We start from the raw sequence: 19,131 nt of genomic DNA on the forward strand, positions 1-19,131 counted from the left end.
ACCTGGAAAACTTTACAGCCAGTTCTATTTGTTATAGTGTATCGTCCTCCTGGCCTGTACTCTGAATTCCTATCTGAATTCTCAGAGTTTTTGTCGTATTTAGTCCTTAGTACAGATAAAGTAATTATAGTGGGTGATTTTAATATTCATGTGGACGTTGATAGTGACAGTCTCAGCACTGCATTTATCTCATTATTAGACTCAATTGGCTTCTCTCAGTGTGTAAATAATCCCACTCACCGTCTTAACCACACCCTAGACCTTGTTCTGGCTTATGGGATTGAAATTGAACATTTAATAATTTTTCCACAAAATCCTATTTTATCAGATCATTTTTTAATAACTTTTGAATTCCTATTACTGGATTATACACCATTAGACAAAAATGTCCTCACTAGATGTCTATCTGATAGTGTTGTAGATAAATTTAAGGAAGCAATTCCGTCAGTACTGAATTCACTGCCATGTCTCAATACTACAGAGGACTCTTATGTTAACTTTAGTCCCTCCCAAATTGATAATCTTATTGATAGTGCTGCAGGCTCACTAAGACAAACACTCGACTCCATCGCCCCCTTAAAAAAGAAGATAATAAAACATAAGAGGTTAGCTCCATGGTATAACTCCCAAACCCGCAAATTAAAGCAAACATCGCGAAAATTGGAAAGGATTTGGCGTTCCACCGAAGTAGAAGAATCTCGCTTAGTCTGGCAAGGTAGTCTTAAAACATATAGGAAGGTCCTCTGTAATGCCAGAGCCGCCTATTACTCAGCATTAATAGAAGAGAATAAATACTGCCCTAGGTTCCTTTTCAGCACTTTGGCCAGGCTGACAAAGAGTCATAACTCTACTGATCCATGTATTCCTATAGCTCTCAGTAGTAACGACTTTATGAGCTTCTTTAATGATAAAATTCTAACTATTAGAGACAAAATTAACCACCTCCTGCCCTCAACAGGCACCGTTCTCTCCCCAAACACAGGAACCTTAGAAACAGCTGTAAATCCTGACATATATTTGGACTGTTTTTCTCCAGTAGACTTGTCTGAACTAACTTCAATGATTTGTTCAGCTAAACCATCAACCTGTCTCTTAGATCCCATCCCAACTAGGCTGCTTAAGGAAGCCTTACCCTTAGTGAGCACTTCTTTACTAGATATGATCAATTTGTCCTTAGTAACAGGCTATGTACCACAGTCCTTTAAAGTAGCTGTAATTAAACCTCTTCTTAAGAAGCCTACTCTTGATTCAGGTGTTTTAGCCAATTATAGACCTATATCTAACCTTCCATTTCTATCCAAGATCCTTGAGAAAGCAGTCTCTAATCAGTTATGTGACTTTCTACATAACAATAGTTTATTTGAGGATTTTCAGTCAGGATTTAGAGCGCGTCATAGCACAGAGACAGCACTGGTGAAAGTCACAAATGACCTCCTAACTGCATCGGACAAAGGATTTGTCTCTATACTTGTCCTGTTAGATCTTAGTGCTGCATTCGACACAATTGACCATCAAATCCTTTTGCAGAGACTGGAACATTTAATTGGCATTCAAGGAACTGCATTAAGCTGGTTTAAGTCCTATTTATCAGACCAATTTCAGTTTGTACATGTTAATGATGAATCCTCTGTGAAGGCAAAAGTTAGACACGGAGTTCCACAAGGTTCTGTACTTGGACCAATTCTATTCACCTTATATATGCTTCCTTTAGGTAATATTATTAGGAAACACTCCATAAATTTTCATTGTTACGCAGATGACACCCAATTATATTTATCAGTGAAGCCAGATGAACCCAATCAGTTAAACAAACTCCAAACATGCCTTAACGACATAAAGACCTGGATGACCTGCAATTTTCTACTACTAAATTCAGATAAAACTGAAGTTCTTGTGCTTGGCCCTAAACACCTTAGAAACACATTATCTAATGATATAGCTACTCTGGATGGCATTACCCTGGCCTCCAGCACCACCGTAAGGAATCTGGGAGTTATCTTTGATCAGGATATGTCCTTTAACTCCCACATAAATCAAATTTCAAGGACTGCCTTTTCTCACTTACGTAATATCACAAAAATCAGGCACATCCTGTCCCTAAAAGATGCAGAAAAACTAGTTCACGCATTTGTTACTTCTAGGCTGGATTATTGCAATTCCTTATTATCAGGCTGCCCTAACAAGTCTCTAAAGACTCTCCAGCTGGTCCAGAATGCAGCTGCACGTGTATTGACTAAAACTAGAAAAAGAGATCACATTTCTCCCATTTTAGCTTCACTACATTGGCTTCCTGTAAAATTTAGAATAGAATTTAAAATCCTTCTCCTAACTTACAAAGCCCTTAATGGTCAGGCACCATCATATCTTGAAGAGCTCATAATACCGTATTATCCCACCAGAACACTGCGCTCCCAGTATGCAGGCTTACTGGTGGTCCCTACAGTCTTTAAAAGTAGAATGGGAGGCAGAGCCTTCAGCTATCAGGCTCCTCTTCTATGGTATCATCTACCAGATTCAGTCCGGGGTGCAGACACCCTCTCTATGTTTAAGAGTAGGCTTAAAACTTTCCTTTTTGATAAAGCTTATAGTTAGGGCCGACCAGGCTCGCCTTGGATCAGCCCTTAGTTATGCTGCTATAGGCCTAGACTGCTGGGGGACTTCCCATGATGCACTGAGCTCCTCTCTCCTCCTCCTCCTCTCCATCTGTATGCATTCATGTAACATTAATGCATGTCACTAACTTTGCTTCTTCCCCAGAGTTTTTTGTGCTTTCTCATCTCACAGGAAAAGCTGAGTCCCGGGCCGAACCTTCGCGGTCCTTCACAGTCCTGATGGCATCCTTCCCTGGCTATTGCTGCTTGTGCTTATTGTTGTTGTTGTGATTGTTTTTCTTCTGTCCCCCTCCCCCTTTCCCTCTCTCTTTCTCTCTCTCAACCCAACCGGTCAAAGCAGATGGCCGCCCACCAAGAGCCGGGGTCTGCTTGAGGTTTCTACCCGTTAAAGGGGAGTTTTTCCTTACCGCTGTCGCCAAGTGCTTGCTCATGGGGGAATTGTTGGGTCTCTGTAAATTAAAGAGTACAGTCTTGACCTGCTCTATGTGAAAAGTGCCCTGAGATGACTTTTGTTGTGATATGGCGCTATATAAATAAAAATTGATTGATTGATTGATTGATTGTTTACAGTGAGGGCTGGAAAGGCTACCCAAGTTTTCTTCATGACAGTGAAATAATATGCTAGCGAGATGAATATAGCAAACGGTGAATAGAGCTAACCATCTGTGATAATGTTTACAACAACAGAGTATATTGAAAACAGAGAGTTGTGGATTAGTCATACCTCCCCCGGCAGACAAGTGTTGTAAGAGTTGTGTTGACCTTCTGGAGGTTGTGGTGTTGTTTTTTGTTTTGAGCTCAAGCAATCTGACATTGACATCTTAATTATATGCGTATATGCCTGACCAATTTCTGACTAATTTCCGACTAAAACGAGTTTAGAAGAGACACATTGGAATAATTTATTGTAACAAAACAACTGTGTTCCAGCAGTCAAGCCACTATGCAGAGGGGAGAGAGACATGCAGCGAGCACGAAACAGATTTGGGGAACAAGTTGGAGATTGTTAAATACTTCACCTATAAACATATAAATGAAAATGCCAATTTTGGAAGACAATAATTTAATTTTAGTGTGATTACATTAATCTGGGACCAATCCAATCCACTTTATTTATATAGCATGATTTTAACAAACACAAGGTTTCCAAAGTGCTGCATAGCAAGATAAAAAAAACACAATAAATAAGCACAACAGAACACAATAAAACAATGAAGGACACAATGGGATAAAAGTAATAAAATAAGATAAAATCAAATAAAATAAGATAAAAACAAATAAAATAAAATAAGATAAAATCAAATAAAATAAGATAAAACCCCGGGGACACTGGAAAGAAGATTGTGAAATGAATACAATGGCTAATTGCCCCCCAATTTTGAATTCAAACACGTTATTACAGTTGGAACAATAAGTGTCAGCCCTATTCACTATTAAATCCCACCCATCTGTTGAAACATGCACCATGTCTCCTTTACATTTACATTTTTCATTTAGCAGACACGTACATAGAAACGTTTAGAAACGACGTACATATGAGACTGATACAACACAAGCAGGGATATAGTCAGGAGACAACAACACAAGTAAGTGCCATAAAGCTTAAGTTTGGGCCCGATAGGACGTAGATGCCAACAGGCAGTGCAACAAGGCAATGATTAGAGTGCATAGAAGTATGTTTGTTTGTTTTTGGGTTTTTTGTTTTTTTTTTTCTCTCCCTACAGTTCATCAAGTGCAGAGGTGTTTGCGAAAGAACTTGGTCTTTAGTCTTTTCTTAAAGATTGAGAGGGACTCTGCAGATCGAACAGAGTTTGGTAACTCGTTCCACCACCGGGGAACTACAGAGGAGAAGAGTCTAGCTAGTGACTTAGTGCCCTGTTGTGGTGGTGGTACCAGGCGCCTTTCGTTGGCAGAGCGTAGTGGGTGGGAGGGAGTGCAGACCTGAATGAGGGAGTTCAGGTAGGCAGGAGCTGCTTTAGTTGCTATTTTGTAAGCAAGTGTCAGGGTTTTGAATTTGATGCGGGCAGCAACTGGAAGCCAGTGGAGGGATATCAACAGCGGGGTGACATGCTGTTTTGGGCTGATTGAAGACCAGACGCGCTGCCGTGTTCTGGATCATCTGCAGAGGTTTAAGTGTACATGCAGGGAGACCTGCCAGTAAGGAGTTGCAGTAGTCGATGCCTGATATAACAAGAGCCTGTACCAGGAGTTGTGCTGCATGCTCAGACAGGTAGGGTCTGATCTTCCTGATGTTGTACAGGGCGAATCAACACGATCGAGCGACTGAGGCCACGTAAACCTTAAAGGTTAGTTGGTCATCAATCATGACACCCAAATTTCGGGCAGACTTTGTGGGCATGAGTTGGGTTGATTCGAGCTGGATGCTAATGTTTTGTTCTATTGAAGAACTGGCTGGTATGACAAGGAGCTCGGTCTTAGAGAGGTTAAGCTGAAGGTGGTGTTCTTTCATCCATGTTGATATATCGGCAAGGCATGAAGAGACTGAGTGGTCTTCCGGTGGGAATGACAGGAAGAGCTGGGTGTCGTCAGCATAGCAGTGTATTGAGAAACCATGGGAGTGGATGATTGCGCCAAGTGAGGTGGTGTATAATGAGAAAAGAAGGGGATCCAAGATACTCTATAATATCTCCCTGACAGGTAGGACCTGAACCAGCGGAGGGCGGATCCTGAGATACCAAGCTCAGTGAGTGTGGAGAGGAGGAGTTGGTGGTTAACTGTATCAAAGGCAGCTGACAGGTCCAGTAGCAAAAGGGCTGAGGACTGACCAGCAGCTCTAGCTGAGCGCAGTGATTCCATAACCGACAGTAGTGCAGTCTCCGTAGAGTGACCCTGTTTAAAGCCGGACTGATTTGGGTCGTACAGGTTGTTGGCAGAGAGGAATTCAGAGACTTGATTAAAGACTGTGCGCTCAGGTACTTTTGACAGGAAGGGCAGGAGTGAAACTGCTCTGTAGTTTTCAACCTGAGCTGGGTTGAGTGTAGGTTTTTTGAGCAGAGGGGTGACTCGAGCTCGCTTAAACGCAGTGGGGAAAACACCAGTTGTAAGTGAGGAGTTGATGATGTGTGTGACCATGGAGTTAAGTGCAGGGGAAACATTCTGTAGCAGGTTGGATGGTATTGGGTCCAGTGGACAGGTAGTAGGACGAGTTTAGAGGAAGTTTGGAGACGAGACTTCCTCCTTGGTCAATTTTGAAAATCTCATTTTGGGAGAAATTTTAAGATATTGTCATCTGAGTTCATATGTGGTTGTCATCATTCATTTAGATGAACTAATTGTGTATCTCATAATTAAATCACAGTATGACAGATATAATACATATAATACTATAAACAATAATACCAAATTATGGTTGAACTGTACTTGGTCATTAACATAGCTTTTGAACATGTTTAGCATGCTATGCATAGTGCGCACTATTACTTACCAGAAAATCCATGGGCATGGAACTCCATAGAAAGAGAAAGAGAAAGAGAGAGCGGGGGGTGGGGGGGTGGGGTGGGTGGATAGATAGACGGATAAATACACAGACAGACAGACAGATAGGTTGGCTCTTAAAAGAGCCGTTGGTTTCTATAGTTTGGGAAGTTGTTGGGACTGAGGCTTGACTGAGGGTTGAGGGAAACTGGTTATCTGTAAAACTGTAATAAAAGTACAATGAGAGCATAGTCTAGAAAGCCTTCTCTAGTAATGTTAGCATTAGCCTAGCTATGTTGCAAACCATCAGAATCTTGACAAGTGAAGTTGATGACGTTAACTTAGCTATTTTGCAAAACGTTGATTAGTCAAATACCTTTTTGTTGTTGACAAAATCAATTGGTTTCATGGTAAAATAGCTATTAGAATTTGTGATTTTAACATAATTTGGGGGTCTTAGCTGAGTTGGAGGGAGGCGGTAATGCATTGCAGGGGCTTGCGCAGGTGCTACTGATCGCTCGTATTGCAGAATCGAAGAATCAAAACTGGCGACCTTAACATTAACCTATCAATCAATCAATCAATCAATCAATTTTTATTTATATAGCGCCATATCACAACAGAAGTCATCTCAAGGCACTTTTCACATAGAGCAGGTCAAGACCGTACTCTTTAATATACAGAGACCCAACAATTCCCCCATGAGCAAGCACTTGGCGACAGCGGTAAGGAAAAACTCCCCTTTAACGGGTAGAAACCTCAAGCAGACTCCGGCTCTTGGTGGGCGGCCATCTGCTTTGACCGGTTGGGTTGAGAGAGAGAAAGAGAGAGGGAAAGGGGGAGGGGGGACAGAAGAAAAAAAATCACAACAACAACAACAACAAGCACGAGCAGCAACAGCCAGGGAAGGATGCCATCAGGACTGTGAAGGACCGTGAAGGTTTGGCCCGGGACTCAGCTTTTCCTGTGAGATGAGAAAGCACTATCGTATTGTTGAGTTATCAAGGACATTTTCGTGTTGTTTGTTGAGAAATAAAAACTTTAAAACGGTGACAGGGAGGGAAATACTTCCGGGCGGAAGCTACGTGGGCGGCAGCGCGAAGCGTCCATAGCAATGATAGAAACCTGAAAGAGACTTCATAATAAATAACAAACTAAAGATCGTATGCATTCACTTAAAGAAGATTATGAAAATAAAATGCACGTTTCTCGCTAGAAATGTTATCAAAGTGCATTTCAATGCATACACTTTATTAAAATATTGCATTTTCCACTGAGAATAAAAGGAATGTCCGCCATTTTTCTTAAGGCTCTCGTGCAGGCGCGCTGATCGCTCGTGCTGCTGGAAATTTGTAGGAATATGCACGAAAATTTGTGCATAATTTTTCGTATGATATCATATAAACCGTTTCATGAAACTACGTTGTTCAAATATATGGGTATTTTTCTGTGTCCAGCTGCAGTTACTTATTGTCTCTACACATCTGACAGTACACATGTCAATCAAATTTTCAAAATAAAAGCACACCACACTTGTAAGAAATATCCCTCATTTTTAAAAAGCAAAATGATCTGATCCCGACGGGCGAGAGTGCGAGGTCCCGACCAACGCTGCTTGCAGCTTTAATTTAATTTATTTTTCTTTTCTACTGTACAAACTGGTGTTTGTAAAACCTGTCAGATTTCTCACTTGTCATCTTACTGTATGACTGTTTTCTCAGGTTTATGCTATAAAATGAATCCTACACTCTAAAACCTAAAACCACCTCACTAGCTGCTACTGAATTTTAAGGTTAAAAACTAGTTACTAAATGAAATTGGACACTAGCCAATTTCTTCCCACAAATTCTTTGATAGAAAATAAAAAAGTAAACTTCTGTGAAAGATTCTGTTCATCAGTGTTGTTTGTAGATATTCAAGAAGCAGACGGTTGTATTACTGTGTCACACGTTTATTGCACATCAAACCAGTGGTCATAAGTTGGAGGATGACAAAAATGTGATGACAAAAAGATGACGACAAAAAGACATTTTAAAATGAGCCTTGCTCCCCCTCAAGCCATCTAACATTACACTAAATTAAAAACATGAAAGCAAAGATTTGTTAAAAAGCAAAACACAGCTCACAAAATCAACTTTCCATCCTGAATTAATTTACACACACACATACAGTACATGGGCTGCTGGATTTCCTCCAGAGGAAAGCCACATCTGATAGAATTCTGCCAGTTAGATTTAGATTTTTTTGTATGAATAAGAGGATACTGTGACCTGATGGTGAACTAGAGGAAATGTAAGGGGATCACAAAAACATTCAGTATCATCTGGCAACCATAAATATCCACGCCACTAATAATCTCAGATACAGTAAACAACTGTATACTCTAACTGTATACTTGTGTAAACACACTGTGGATTCCCACTAAAATCATCACACCCAGCTTGTGACTCAGCCTCACTCATACTTGCACTGGAGAGGAAAACCATCTCGAAAGACACTTCAATTTCTCACAAGGTGACGATTCATTTGTACGACCTGTTCTCATGAACATCAACAGGTCATCTCTGATTATGACAATCTGTTGTCTCAACCAGTTTGGATAATTTTAAGCTCTCTACTGCAAACTCAGAAAGTACTTCTGGTTCACTTATGAGTCAAGTAGCTCTACTGCTATGAAAACAGTTTGAAATTCATTTCAGCAACTGGTTGTCAGTAAGATTCCCATTGTGACCACTTGACCTGAAAACCCAGTTAGCCTGACTTCATCCTACATGCTTTAAGAGTTGAAAGTCAGGCCTCTGAGGCAGCTGGCTGTCAGTAAGAGATGAGTAAATGAGAAATCAAAACATCTAGAAAACATTAGAGCAGCCCTGGATAAAATGTACAGGGATCTCTCAAGAGCTGAGAAACTCATTGACTATTTATACACAGACACTAATTACAATCAAACCAGTCACAGGTGTGGAAACTTACCCTTCATAGCCATTTAAACGTGTGTGTCAACTTGTGTGTATATTACCATGTCAAACATTCAAGGGTATGTAAACTTTTGATCAGGGTCATTTGGGTGATTTCAGTTATAATTATGATGTAAAAAGGGCAAATACAATTATGTGAAAATAAATGGCTTCACCTGACCACTATCATTAAATAAAACAAAAGTTTACAGCATGATCAGTCATTTTTTCCAAAATATGGCCGATATTTCACAAATTCTACCAGGGTATGTAAATTTATGAGCACAACTGTAGCATTGTTGCAACAGTTAGGCTAATGTCACTTAAAGTTATAAGAATTATGGTTTGACTTAATGATGAATTGAGTCATACAGGAAAGTTTCCTGTAAAAATCTGCGAAAAACAAAGCTATGAGGGAGAACATAATGTGTCGAGTTGTCTGCAATCCATCTGTTACTCATTAAAGCTCCAAACAGAGGACAGATAAAGTAGTTTCACAACAGCCCAAGGCTAGGGTTTCATTATGTGGGTAAAAATCAAGTTCTGCATTTGAGTTTGAGTTTTTTCAAGCTTTCCAATCACTACTTTTAATATCTACCAGGTTTACATTACAACAACCAGTTGAATCTTGTGAAGCTCAAAGTGCCTAACATTGTCCTACAGAAGAATAATTCTTAACACCTGGTCCTATTATTGTGGTTTTGACCATAATTCCTATCTAATTTAATTTAATCACTAAACACAGTGACATCACTAAAAAAGTCAAACAGGTCAAGAAACATGAGCAGTCTGAAAATTAAGGCTAATGTTAAAATTATTATCCAAAGTGTCAGTTGTAAACAACCATCACAGTTTACAGACCCACTTGCCTGGTTCAACATTTACTTCTCTACTTAGCATAATTGTACTACCATACAGTTTTGCGCACTTTCAATTTTACCTCCAAAAAGAGAGCCGAGGTCCTGACGTCATCTCCGGGCTAGCAGTTGTCCACTAGCTTCTGTAACTCAATGCACGCTTTCTTTCATGTCTTTCTGAAAAAGTGAAATGTGTTCCAGAGTTTTACTGTTTGTATTCTAAGATGTATCTGTGTTTCTTACAGTATTAAAAGTTTAAACCTATGTAAGCTTAACGAAGCTAAACGACAACTAATTTGATAGCATACGAACAAATTATCCATGTTCAGCAGCACACACACTTAAGTTATCGTAACTTAGTTTCTTTTATATCCATGATATCCACCAGCAGTCTCATATAATTTCATATTTCCAACCCAAGTTGTCCTATTACAGCCAGGTCTGAACTAGCTGTGTACACTCAACCCATCAATGCAAACACCTCCTTCTGTCAAACTGGTGACATTTAACCCAGGTAATGCTTAACTAAAAAAGAAATATTAAAAATTACCACCATGTCTAGACAACACTGAACTGCACAATACACTGCTAGGTTTGTTCCAAGGATAGACTTTTAGTACAGTGATTAGCATTACAAATGTAAAGCAAAACCCGAAAGTTCCAGTTTTACTTCGGCTCTCAACAAAGTGGTTCAGATCACCTGACTAAACTGTTGGCCTGTTTACAACCATCTGTTTATCTGACTGCTCGTGTTTCTAGCACTGTCAAACTTCATTGTAGCCATATATGTCACTGTGTTCCCAGACCCCAGCAATTACGTTGGTGAGTACAAAGCTATCATGAGCGATACAAAAAAATGGTCTAAACTACAAAAATAAGACTTAAGTCATAATAAATTGGAATTATTCTTTAATGGATGACATGAGATCTTGGTCATTGAATGCCTCAGTGGTAAAAACACATGACAAGAATCAAATAAATCTCTCCTTGGAGTTTCACTTTCACACCCAAACTGCACTGTTAACAAAATGAGGAAGTGTAGCTTTAAATGGGCTCATTAAGTCACACTCTGGATATACATTATTGGAACGAGAGAAAAGTCTGTAATGACCCACGTGGCCACATTAAATGAAACTGTTGCTCACACAGTCACAAGAGTTTGCTGCAATTTCCACCCATGTTTACTCCCAGTTTCCTACAGACAAGTTTGCATAAGTGTTTCAGATAGTCACAGATCAAAATACAGTAAGTGCACTAAATGCACACATGTGACAGTAGATAGAGGTTTTTGCAGTGTGTGTGTGTGTGTGTGTGTGTGTGTGTCCTGTTGTTTGGTCCATTAGCTCAGCAGTTCAAGGTAGGTGACAGGGACTTTGCCCTTTTCGTTGCCCCGTTCTCCAACCAACCAATCAGGGTCCATACCTGGTACGGTGTATACGGTAATGAGCTGAGAAAAAACAAAGAAGGACATTTAGACAAATTGGGCAAAACATTTTTTTGTAACAAAATTAAACTATTTCAAACCCCCCCCCCCCCCCCCCCCCCCCCCCCCCCCAAGAAACCAAAAAAAAAAAAAACTAAAACAGAAACTATCGGATACTTCAGGTGTTTTAGTAATGAAAACAGGACATTGCACATTATATGATGACAATAACACCATCTTCCTCCCTTCCTGCTCTTAATCCTCAGGTGGCTCTCAGTCATAAATATGCTTCGTTCTCCTCTCCTCCTCCACATATTCTGATAAATATCTCTGACAGGAACTGGAGTTCATTGTCATAAACTTCTACTGACGTCCTTCTATTCACATGCACCATGAAACTTCCCTCCTGCTCTACTTAATTATTGCATACCAGCTACGTAAAGAAAGACATAAGCAGCTCATTCCTGAATTGAATGGAAAGTAAACAAAGTATGATTCATTTTTAGTGAAATGAATGGGGATTGAATTACTGTGTAGCCACACCTTCACACAGCAGGGCCTGGCTCAAAAACTGCCCATGGCAGCTGGTAATGGAACTTAAACTGAGTTTTAGTGCTTCCACTTTTGATAATCTTAAGCATTTTTATGTGGTGCAGATTTACATGCACTTAAAATGCACCATTTAAAGCCTCTAAGGTAGAGTGTGTGGGTTAGATTAATGGTTGATTCATATTGTTTGAAGTCTAAATTCTTTTATCAGGGTATTGAAAAGTCTTCTTTTTTTGTTTTTTTATATATTTTTTTTAAAATATTTTTGTATTATATTGAATAGTTTTTATTTATCAGTTAACTTCATACAAAGTTCAATAAACAGAAGAAACCTAAGTGAAATCAGTATTTGTGTGAGTACACTTTGCCTTCAAAACAGCAGCAGTTCTCAGTATACCTGCACACAGTTTCTCAAGGTACTTGGCAGGCAGGTTGTTCCAGTGAATGTATAGATGTGTATGTAGCAACCAGGTTGAACCAGGTCCCTTTACTGTTCTACTGTAGATTATTCGGCAGATGGTGTTTTCCTTTCTGTTGTCTACATGATGGTATAAGGGGAGGCATTCTGAACATGCAGGCAGAGAACAACTGACAACTCTGATACATCGCTCTCTGGCTGCATTAAGTAAAGAGATTTGATTCATCACACAGATTCTTCAGAGAACTAGTAACTCTCAGACATACAGGGAGAATTTTCCCGACAATTTGGTGACAAGGCAAGATGGACGTTCTGCTGATCTGCGCCAGAGTCACCCATTGGTTTGCATTGGAACCAGTTTGAAGCTCACCTTTTTCTTTTTTGAAGCTTGTCTGAATTAGTCTATCTATTGCATTCAGCCATTGTCATGTAAATAACAAAACCCAGCACTGAACAGGAAGTAGCCCAACACAGACAGTAGGTCCATCATTTTTATTTATTTTAACACTATATTTTCATTAAAAAGAACTTGAAGCACCATGCTAAGTAGGCTAGCCCCGCTTACGTGACCGAACTCAACCCAAACCTGGACATTATTTCTAAATTTTTGTCCAAACCCAGCCGGACCTGTAAGGTCCAGACAGGTCCCTTCGGGCTCGGGTCAGGTATCCACCCTCTACTTGTCATGGTTGAATTCAAATGGAAAATCTATTGTACTGTCTGCCAACACTTGAAAGCTGTCAAAAGATGGTATTAAAGATTGGCTGTTGATTTTGTCCCCCATTTCTTACATTGAAGTTGAGAAGAGGTCGCTTCATGGCAAGTATGGACAGGAGAAATGATTATAGCGACCGATAATTCTTTCAGTGTACATATGGGCATGTGAATATTGTTTTTTGACAGACTTGGAAAAATTGTGAACCCATCCTGAAGTGCATGCTGGGAAAGGCCCCAGTCACCTTTGACCCTGCATTGAAAAAGCAGGTTTGGAAAATGAAAATGAGAGTCTGATTTTTTTTATTTTTTTTTATTTTCAGCCTAAATGCAATAAGAAGCAGAAATGTTCAAAGTGTATAGAGACTTTTAATATCCATTATACATGTGCCAGTCACAGAGCTAGTCCTCTAACTGTTTACAGTTTATGAGTTGAAGGTCAGACATTGTACCTTGTTGTACTACCATACAGTTTTGCGCAGGTACAGTTGTTACTGTGGGGTGAGTCAACACTTACTAGGCAGGTTTATAGTATGTCACCTCTAAACAACAAAACAACTGAAAGTGCAACTATACCTCATCAGCCAAAAGGGAAAGCTCGCTAGCATCATGGGCATCATAGTCATACAAGACCTTCGCCTTTCTGGTGCCTGTGACTGGCAGCTGCATCTGCTCCATAGCCAGAGTGGTGGGCCTTTGGCTGGAGGAAGAGGAGGTGACTGTGGCGCCAGGAGATGATGGTCGTGGCAGGAAAGTAGAGGAGACGGTGTCAGGGCAGACAGCAGACGGATGGGGGCCGCCCACAGCATTAGCGCATCTGTACAGAGTTTGAAGACAAATAAAGGATATGAGTTGTTGAAGTGGATATTCAGCTTGTTTTTTTGAGGTTGTTAGAGTTGTCATAAGATAGAAGAGCGATGACTTCCACTGACTCAAGGCCAGATTCACTATAGTATGACTATAGTGAATAGACACTATATAGACACTAAACTCAAAAAATAAATGACAATATGATTATGATAACAAAATATTTACTTTAGCAACAGTTCCACTTGAGAGGAATCGTCAGGCTATTACTCAAGATGTCACCTATACATTATTATGATTTGTAGCCTATGTCTAGTGACTAATACTGAGGAAATAATTAATATTTTTACTGGAAATGAAAAGGAAATTAAGTGACAAAACGCACACACGTAAGACTCCTCTTTACTCAGACAGCATCATGCTGAATCACAGCATGATGCTTACACCTTCATCAGAGGCCAAACACAAATAATGTGGTTTTTGTTTTTGCTCAAATATATTTATTGGTTTTCACATTTTACACATAAGAGTGGAACTGAACCTATTTCCACTGACAGTGAAAGCAGAGAAGTTTGGGTAAAACACGGTCTGTATTCGCCCCCCTCTGACAGATGAAGGTAGTCTGTGTGACTGTGGAAGTTATTCAGTCTCTTAACACCAGTCTGAAGTCCGACCTCCACAGTCTGAATGTAAGAGTGCTGTGTGGAGTAACTTAGCTAATTAAAGACTTGCTAGCTTATGATTTAATTAATCAAACTCTATCCTTTCATCAATGAATCGATGCTTTGGTCCTTCCCCTTCATTAATTTCCATTCTTAGTTTTGTCAGTTGTTTGATTTTAACTTGTTGAAAATGGATTAAAATTAATTACTTTTTGTTACCTCCACGGTTGTTCTCATACACTCAGTAGGTGGACAGGGAATATAAAATATCTTAGTGACCACTGATGAATCAATAATGTGCTTGTTAGCAGCAATCTCCAGTTTTGTTGATCTGTGAAAACCACAAGCATGCAGACATCCTCGGGCCTACATCTGTGTTGATCTCTCTTTCCTTCAAGGCCACAATCTGGCCTTAGAATGCATTTGCGGTTGTTTGGAGATACTTAAAAAAAAGTCTGAACCTCATTTCCCAACAACCATCACACTGTGTTTATCTTACTTGTTTGTCTTAGTAATAGTTCAAAGCATGACAAGCACGATTTGTGACATCACAACTAGTTTGGAGCCAATTGTGTTCCAGCATGCAACTTACTTATTTGTATCATGGTTCTATTGAGTCACTGTCTTCGATTGTCTCACCTTGCGTCTGAGTTGCTTTGGATAAAAGCGTCTGCCAATGACTAAATGTAAATGTAAAACACACCTCTTCCAGAAATTGTAAATTATGTAAGAGATGTACATAAACTCACTGCAACAAGTAAAATGTAACACTCATGTTGCATCAAGCACCACTTTTACTCACAGAGAGCAGAGTGGTCAAACTATATGATTTGTGAGAACATCTCTAGTCTCTGCTGTGTGGAAACAATGAACAATGATGTAGAAGATGGGTGTTGTGATTATCTTGCATTTGGGAAATGGGGCCCATGTATGTATTTTTCCTGTGGATATGTGGGTTTTTTATGATTTATCTCAGAATATACTGACATTTGTTTTGAATATACTGGCATCCAGTGATTTAAGAACATTTGTGGCATTCATCAATTTTCTTGTACTTAGATTTTTCTCTGAGGTATGAAGGAAAGTTATGAGTGGTCCAGACCTGTTGTACGAGTCATGAATAGATCATCTCTACCTTTTGTGGTGGAAAACTGTCCTTCCATGAATAGGCCAGTAATTGTGCAAAGAAAACATTTAGCAGATAGTTTCTATGGGAATACCGAAGGGGAGAATCAGCAATGTCATATTTGAATCTTCTGTGTGTGATGAGCGAAGGCAGCTAGTCCATGTGTATTATGAGAAATATGGAAGAGGCTAAGTACAACTAATACATGTTAGAGAAGTGTGAGACATCATTGTTTTCTGAGATGAGTCATGTCTGGATTGTTACTAGTGTGTTAAGATCAAGCAAGGTGGGGTTTAGCAAATAAGCGACATATAATTTAATATTTTATGATTTTTCATTATTATCCCGGGATCAAGGCCTCTGTTTGCTTTGTATTGCTCTTTATGCAGAGTAAACCTATTCGCCTTGAACTCTACCAGCTTCCAGTGTATTTCTTTGAGTCTTTCTCTTATAAGTTTTGAGTTTAATACTAAGTTGTGGGTGACCTGAAGATTTCTTGGCCCATCTGAAGATTTCCCATGACGGTTGGCGAGCCGAGCCAGGAGGGGAGTGACGGGCCCTGGGGTTCGGACATCTGTTGTCCAGAACCAACTGCGGCCGCTACTGAGAGGTAAGCAGAGCCTTTTTTACTAATTCTGCTAAAATTGTTGTTTCTGGCATCAGATTGTGTCTGCCTGGGTTGCAGGTAACTAACACCCCTCCTCTAAAGAATCTATTTCCCAATAATTGATTAAAAAAAAAGAGACATTATACCAATAAGTGAATAAATTAATAAAGACAGTTGAAATGGAATCACAAGCTATCTCCACCCTGGACCATTCATTAAGTTGAATCTGGAGGACTGAAACATTGTATAATTTTTCACACAATTGTGGAAAAGAGTTCAATGTGGTGTATGCATGATGTACGAATGGACCTTTACTAACATTTTGGTACATGCAGAGTGAGGCTATGCTATGATTAGGTAAGAATAGTGAGTTACAGGGTTTTTTTCTTGAGGATTGTTATAAGGAGAGATGTATTGTCTTTGTCGAATTGTGTTGTGTTAAGTGTGAGCAAAGTACACTATGAGTATTTAACTGCAACACCGTTTGCCATAAGTTGCAGACCGGTTGGACACAGCTAAATTAAAGTGGAGAAAATTGCTAGGGGTGGAAATTTTAGTGTACATAATCAGATTCCGCTATTAATGGGGTAGCTCCGGTTAAAAAAATACTGAGATAACATCATTTTCAGGGCTGTTACCCATAAGTCTCAGATGATGCTGCTACAGGGCTGCATTCAGATCAAATAGTATCTGCAATAACGCTGTTATCAGGGCTGAATCTAGACAAAAAGCTTGTGTGTTGTCTGTATCTTGTGGTGTCAAATAGATGAAGTGCACTATTGTATGATTTTGTAAATAACATGCTGGGCTCTGTTGTGAATAATGATGATTGTTTTGCGAACGGTATGTAAGATAGAGGTGATTAAATGCCTATTCATTTGTTTGGTCATATTGAAGTGATTGAGTGTACTGCACGGTCGGTGCGACGAGGTTGCATTAGTCTTTTTCAGTGTGGGATAGTGAAAAGAAGAGGAAAGAAAAAGTCCAGAGAAGTCTAGTAAGAGTTGTTTAATTTGTAGCTGTGTAGATGTGCTGAGACTGAGACATAGCGGAGGAGCGGGGAGATGCCACACTCTCTTTTTTTCTTTTCTCACTGCCACTGTGTGAGTATAAAACACATAACAGAGTTTAGACACAGAACACACTGATACAGAGTATTAAAACGTATTTTCCCTTTTGCAAAAAGGGGAATACATATAGACAATACAGGAGTGGAGTGTTACTAAGGTGGTATATTTAAAATAAAATAAATCTAACATTGCAATAAATTAATAAGTGGACTAATTTGAGACAGGTTAAGGCTGATTTTTCTAACATTTTATGGGAACAATTTCTGCTGAAGATTGTGGACAGCTGAGACACTAGAGCTGATATTGGGGCAACTCTGCCGTGACCCAGAGGGAATTGCAACTCTTCTACCTAGTTTCTTTTCAGGCTGCCAGATGATTTTACAATAGAGGGTGATAATAAACTACTAGTTAATCCCAGATTGGCAATTTCTATAGTTCCTAGAAAGGTTAGATGGGAGCTAGGTAAGTGGGGAGATATTATTATATATATATCAGAGCTTTAAAGGAGGCTCAGAGCAATCGCAGCTAGAGGTTGATTCACCAAGAAAATATAAAGCTGCTATAACTGTTGATAAAATAATTGTTTTAATTTAGATAAGAGCCAGAAATTAGTAGATCAGAACCAAGGAGTGCAAGACAAGGATATATGGGAGAGAGTATGGGGAAAATGAGGAGTTAGATATTTTTGTGTGTGTTTGGAGTGGTTTTTGTGTTATTATGGATATTAACGCTATGGAGGATACTTTTAAGTGAGTGACACAGTAACGCATTACTAGTCAAAAGAATAAAGAGAAAGTTTGAAGAGCAAATCTTTGGGGGCTGCCACTGACAATGCCAAAGGTTAATTGACAACAAAGACAAAATTAAAACAAATATTATAAGCAAAAAAGTGTATTGGATATTTTTTTACTCTTATGTTATGTGAGCAACTTTTGCTTCTCATTAGACAGAGGCAGAGAAGGAAAGTCCAGGGAGGAAGGCCAGATACAGATTCAGCCTTCAACTAAAATAAACTCCCTAGAGATATGGTGAATTAATTAAAAAATAATGGTTAGGGTGATCAATATGGGATGATTGTGACACACGCGACTGTATGTACAAACACCAACACTGAACTTCATACATTATTTCTTCAGCCTAACAAACTGGGACTTTAACATGATTATGATAGCAAACATAATCAGTTTGGTCTTTGCATGCTGTGCAGAGTCAGATCTGACCCACAGTATCGAAACAGTGTGAATTCTGTGTTCTTTTAGCCTGATAATTTGCGCAGTTGATATACACTCTTTGGGTGTTCTGAGCTAAATTTGACCCATATTATCCAAAGGCACCATTTAAAATTGTTCTTGCTTTTTTCACAGTCAGTGAAATTACTGTGGCTGAGGTAACAGCGGAATATAATTGTTCTGAAATAAATAGAAGTGAGAGTTGGTGTGTGTGGTGTGTGTGAGAGAGGAAAATGGATAGAGTAAAGGGCAGCATGGCTTGGATCAATAATTCATTAAGAAATCATTCAAATTTAATTGATATCAATAGATTTGATTTTATACACTAAATACATAACACTACAACTACTTCCCTACTAATAAAAGGGAAGCGGTGCTCATAGCAGACTGTTCTCTTGTGTGTGCGCTCCCGCCCTCTGCGGCGCATACACGGAGGAGCTGTAGCAGAGTTTTTCTTTTTTTCTTTCCTCCTCCTCTTCCCACTCACAGACACAGACACTGCTACAAGGAGCAGAGGTTTTTTCTTCTCTTTTCTGTTCATTCAGCTTAGGTGCTGTAAGCCAAAATTTTATTAAGGATTAAATCACCTGGTTATTAATGACTGATCTCTGCAGAGACGGACCGCTGTTACGATGCTAACAATGACACTGAGAAAAATGGCTTCA

General features: G+C 39.4%; 1 protein-coding gene across 3 annotated transcripts in view; it reads right to left on the bottom strand.

Annotated features, from left to right (window-relative positions):
- Positions 1 to 10,753: 10,753 nt before the first annotated feature.
- LOC121885847 (endophilin-B2-like) overlaps positions 10,754 to 19,131 on the bottom strand; it is a 34,695-nt gene continuing 26,317 nt past the window's right edge. For all 3 annotated transcript variants that reach the window (XM_042395626.1, XM_042395624.1, XM_042395625.1), the window contains 2 exons: positions 13,542 to 13,782; positions 10,754 to 11,308 (listed from right to left, as the gene is read on the bottom strand). In XM_042395626.1, coding sequence (XP_042251560.1) covers positions 11,201 to 11,308; positions 13,542 to 13,782 — 349 coding nt within the window. In that variant the 3' untranslated portion in view covers positions 10,754 to 11,200. The remainder of the gene's footprint in view (positions 11,309 to 13,541; positions 13,783 to 19,131) is intronic.

The sequence above is a fragment of the Thunnus maccoyii genome, chromosome 19 (genome assembly GCF_910596095.1).
Source record: "Thunnus maccoyii chromosome 19, fThuMac1.1, whole genome shotgun sequence".
Lineage (NCBI taxonomy): Eukaryota > Metazoa > Chordata > Actinopteri > Scombriformes > Scombridae > Thunnus > Thunnus maccoyii.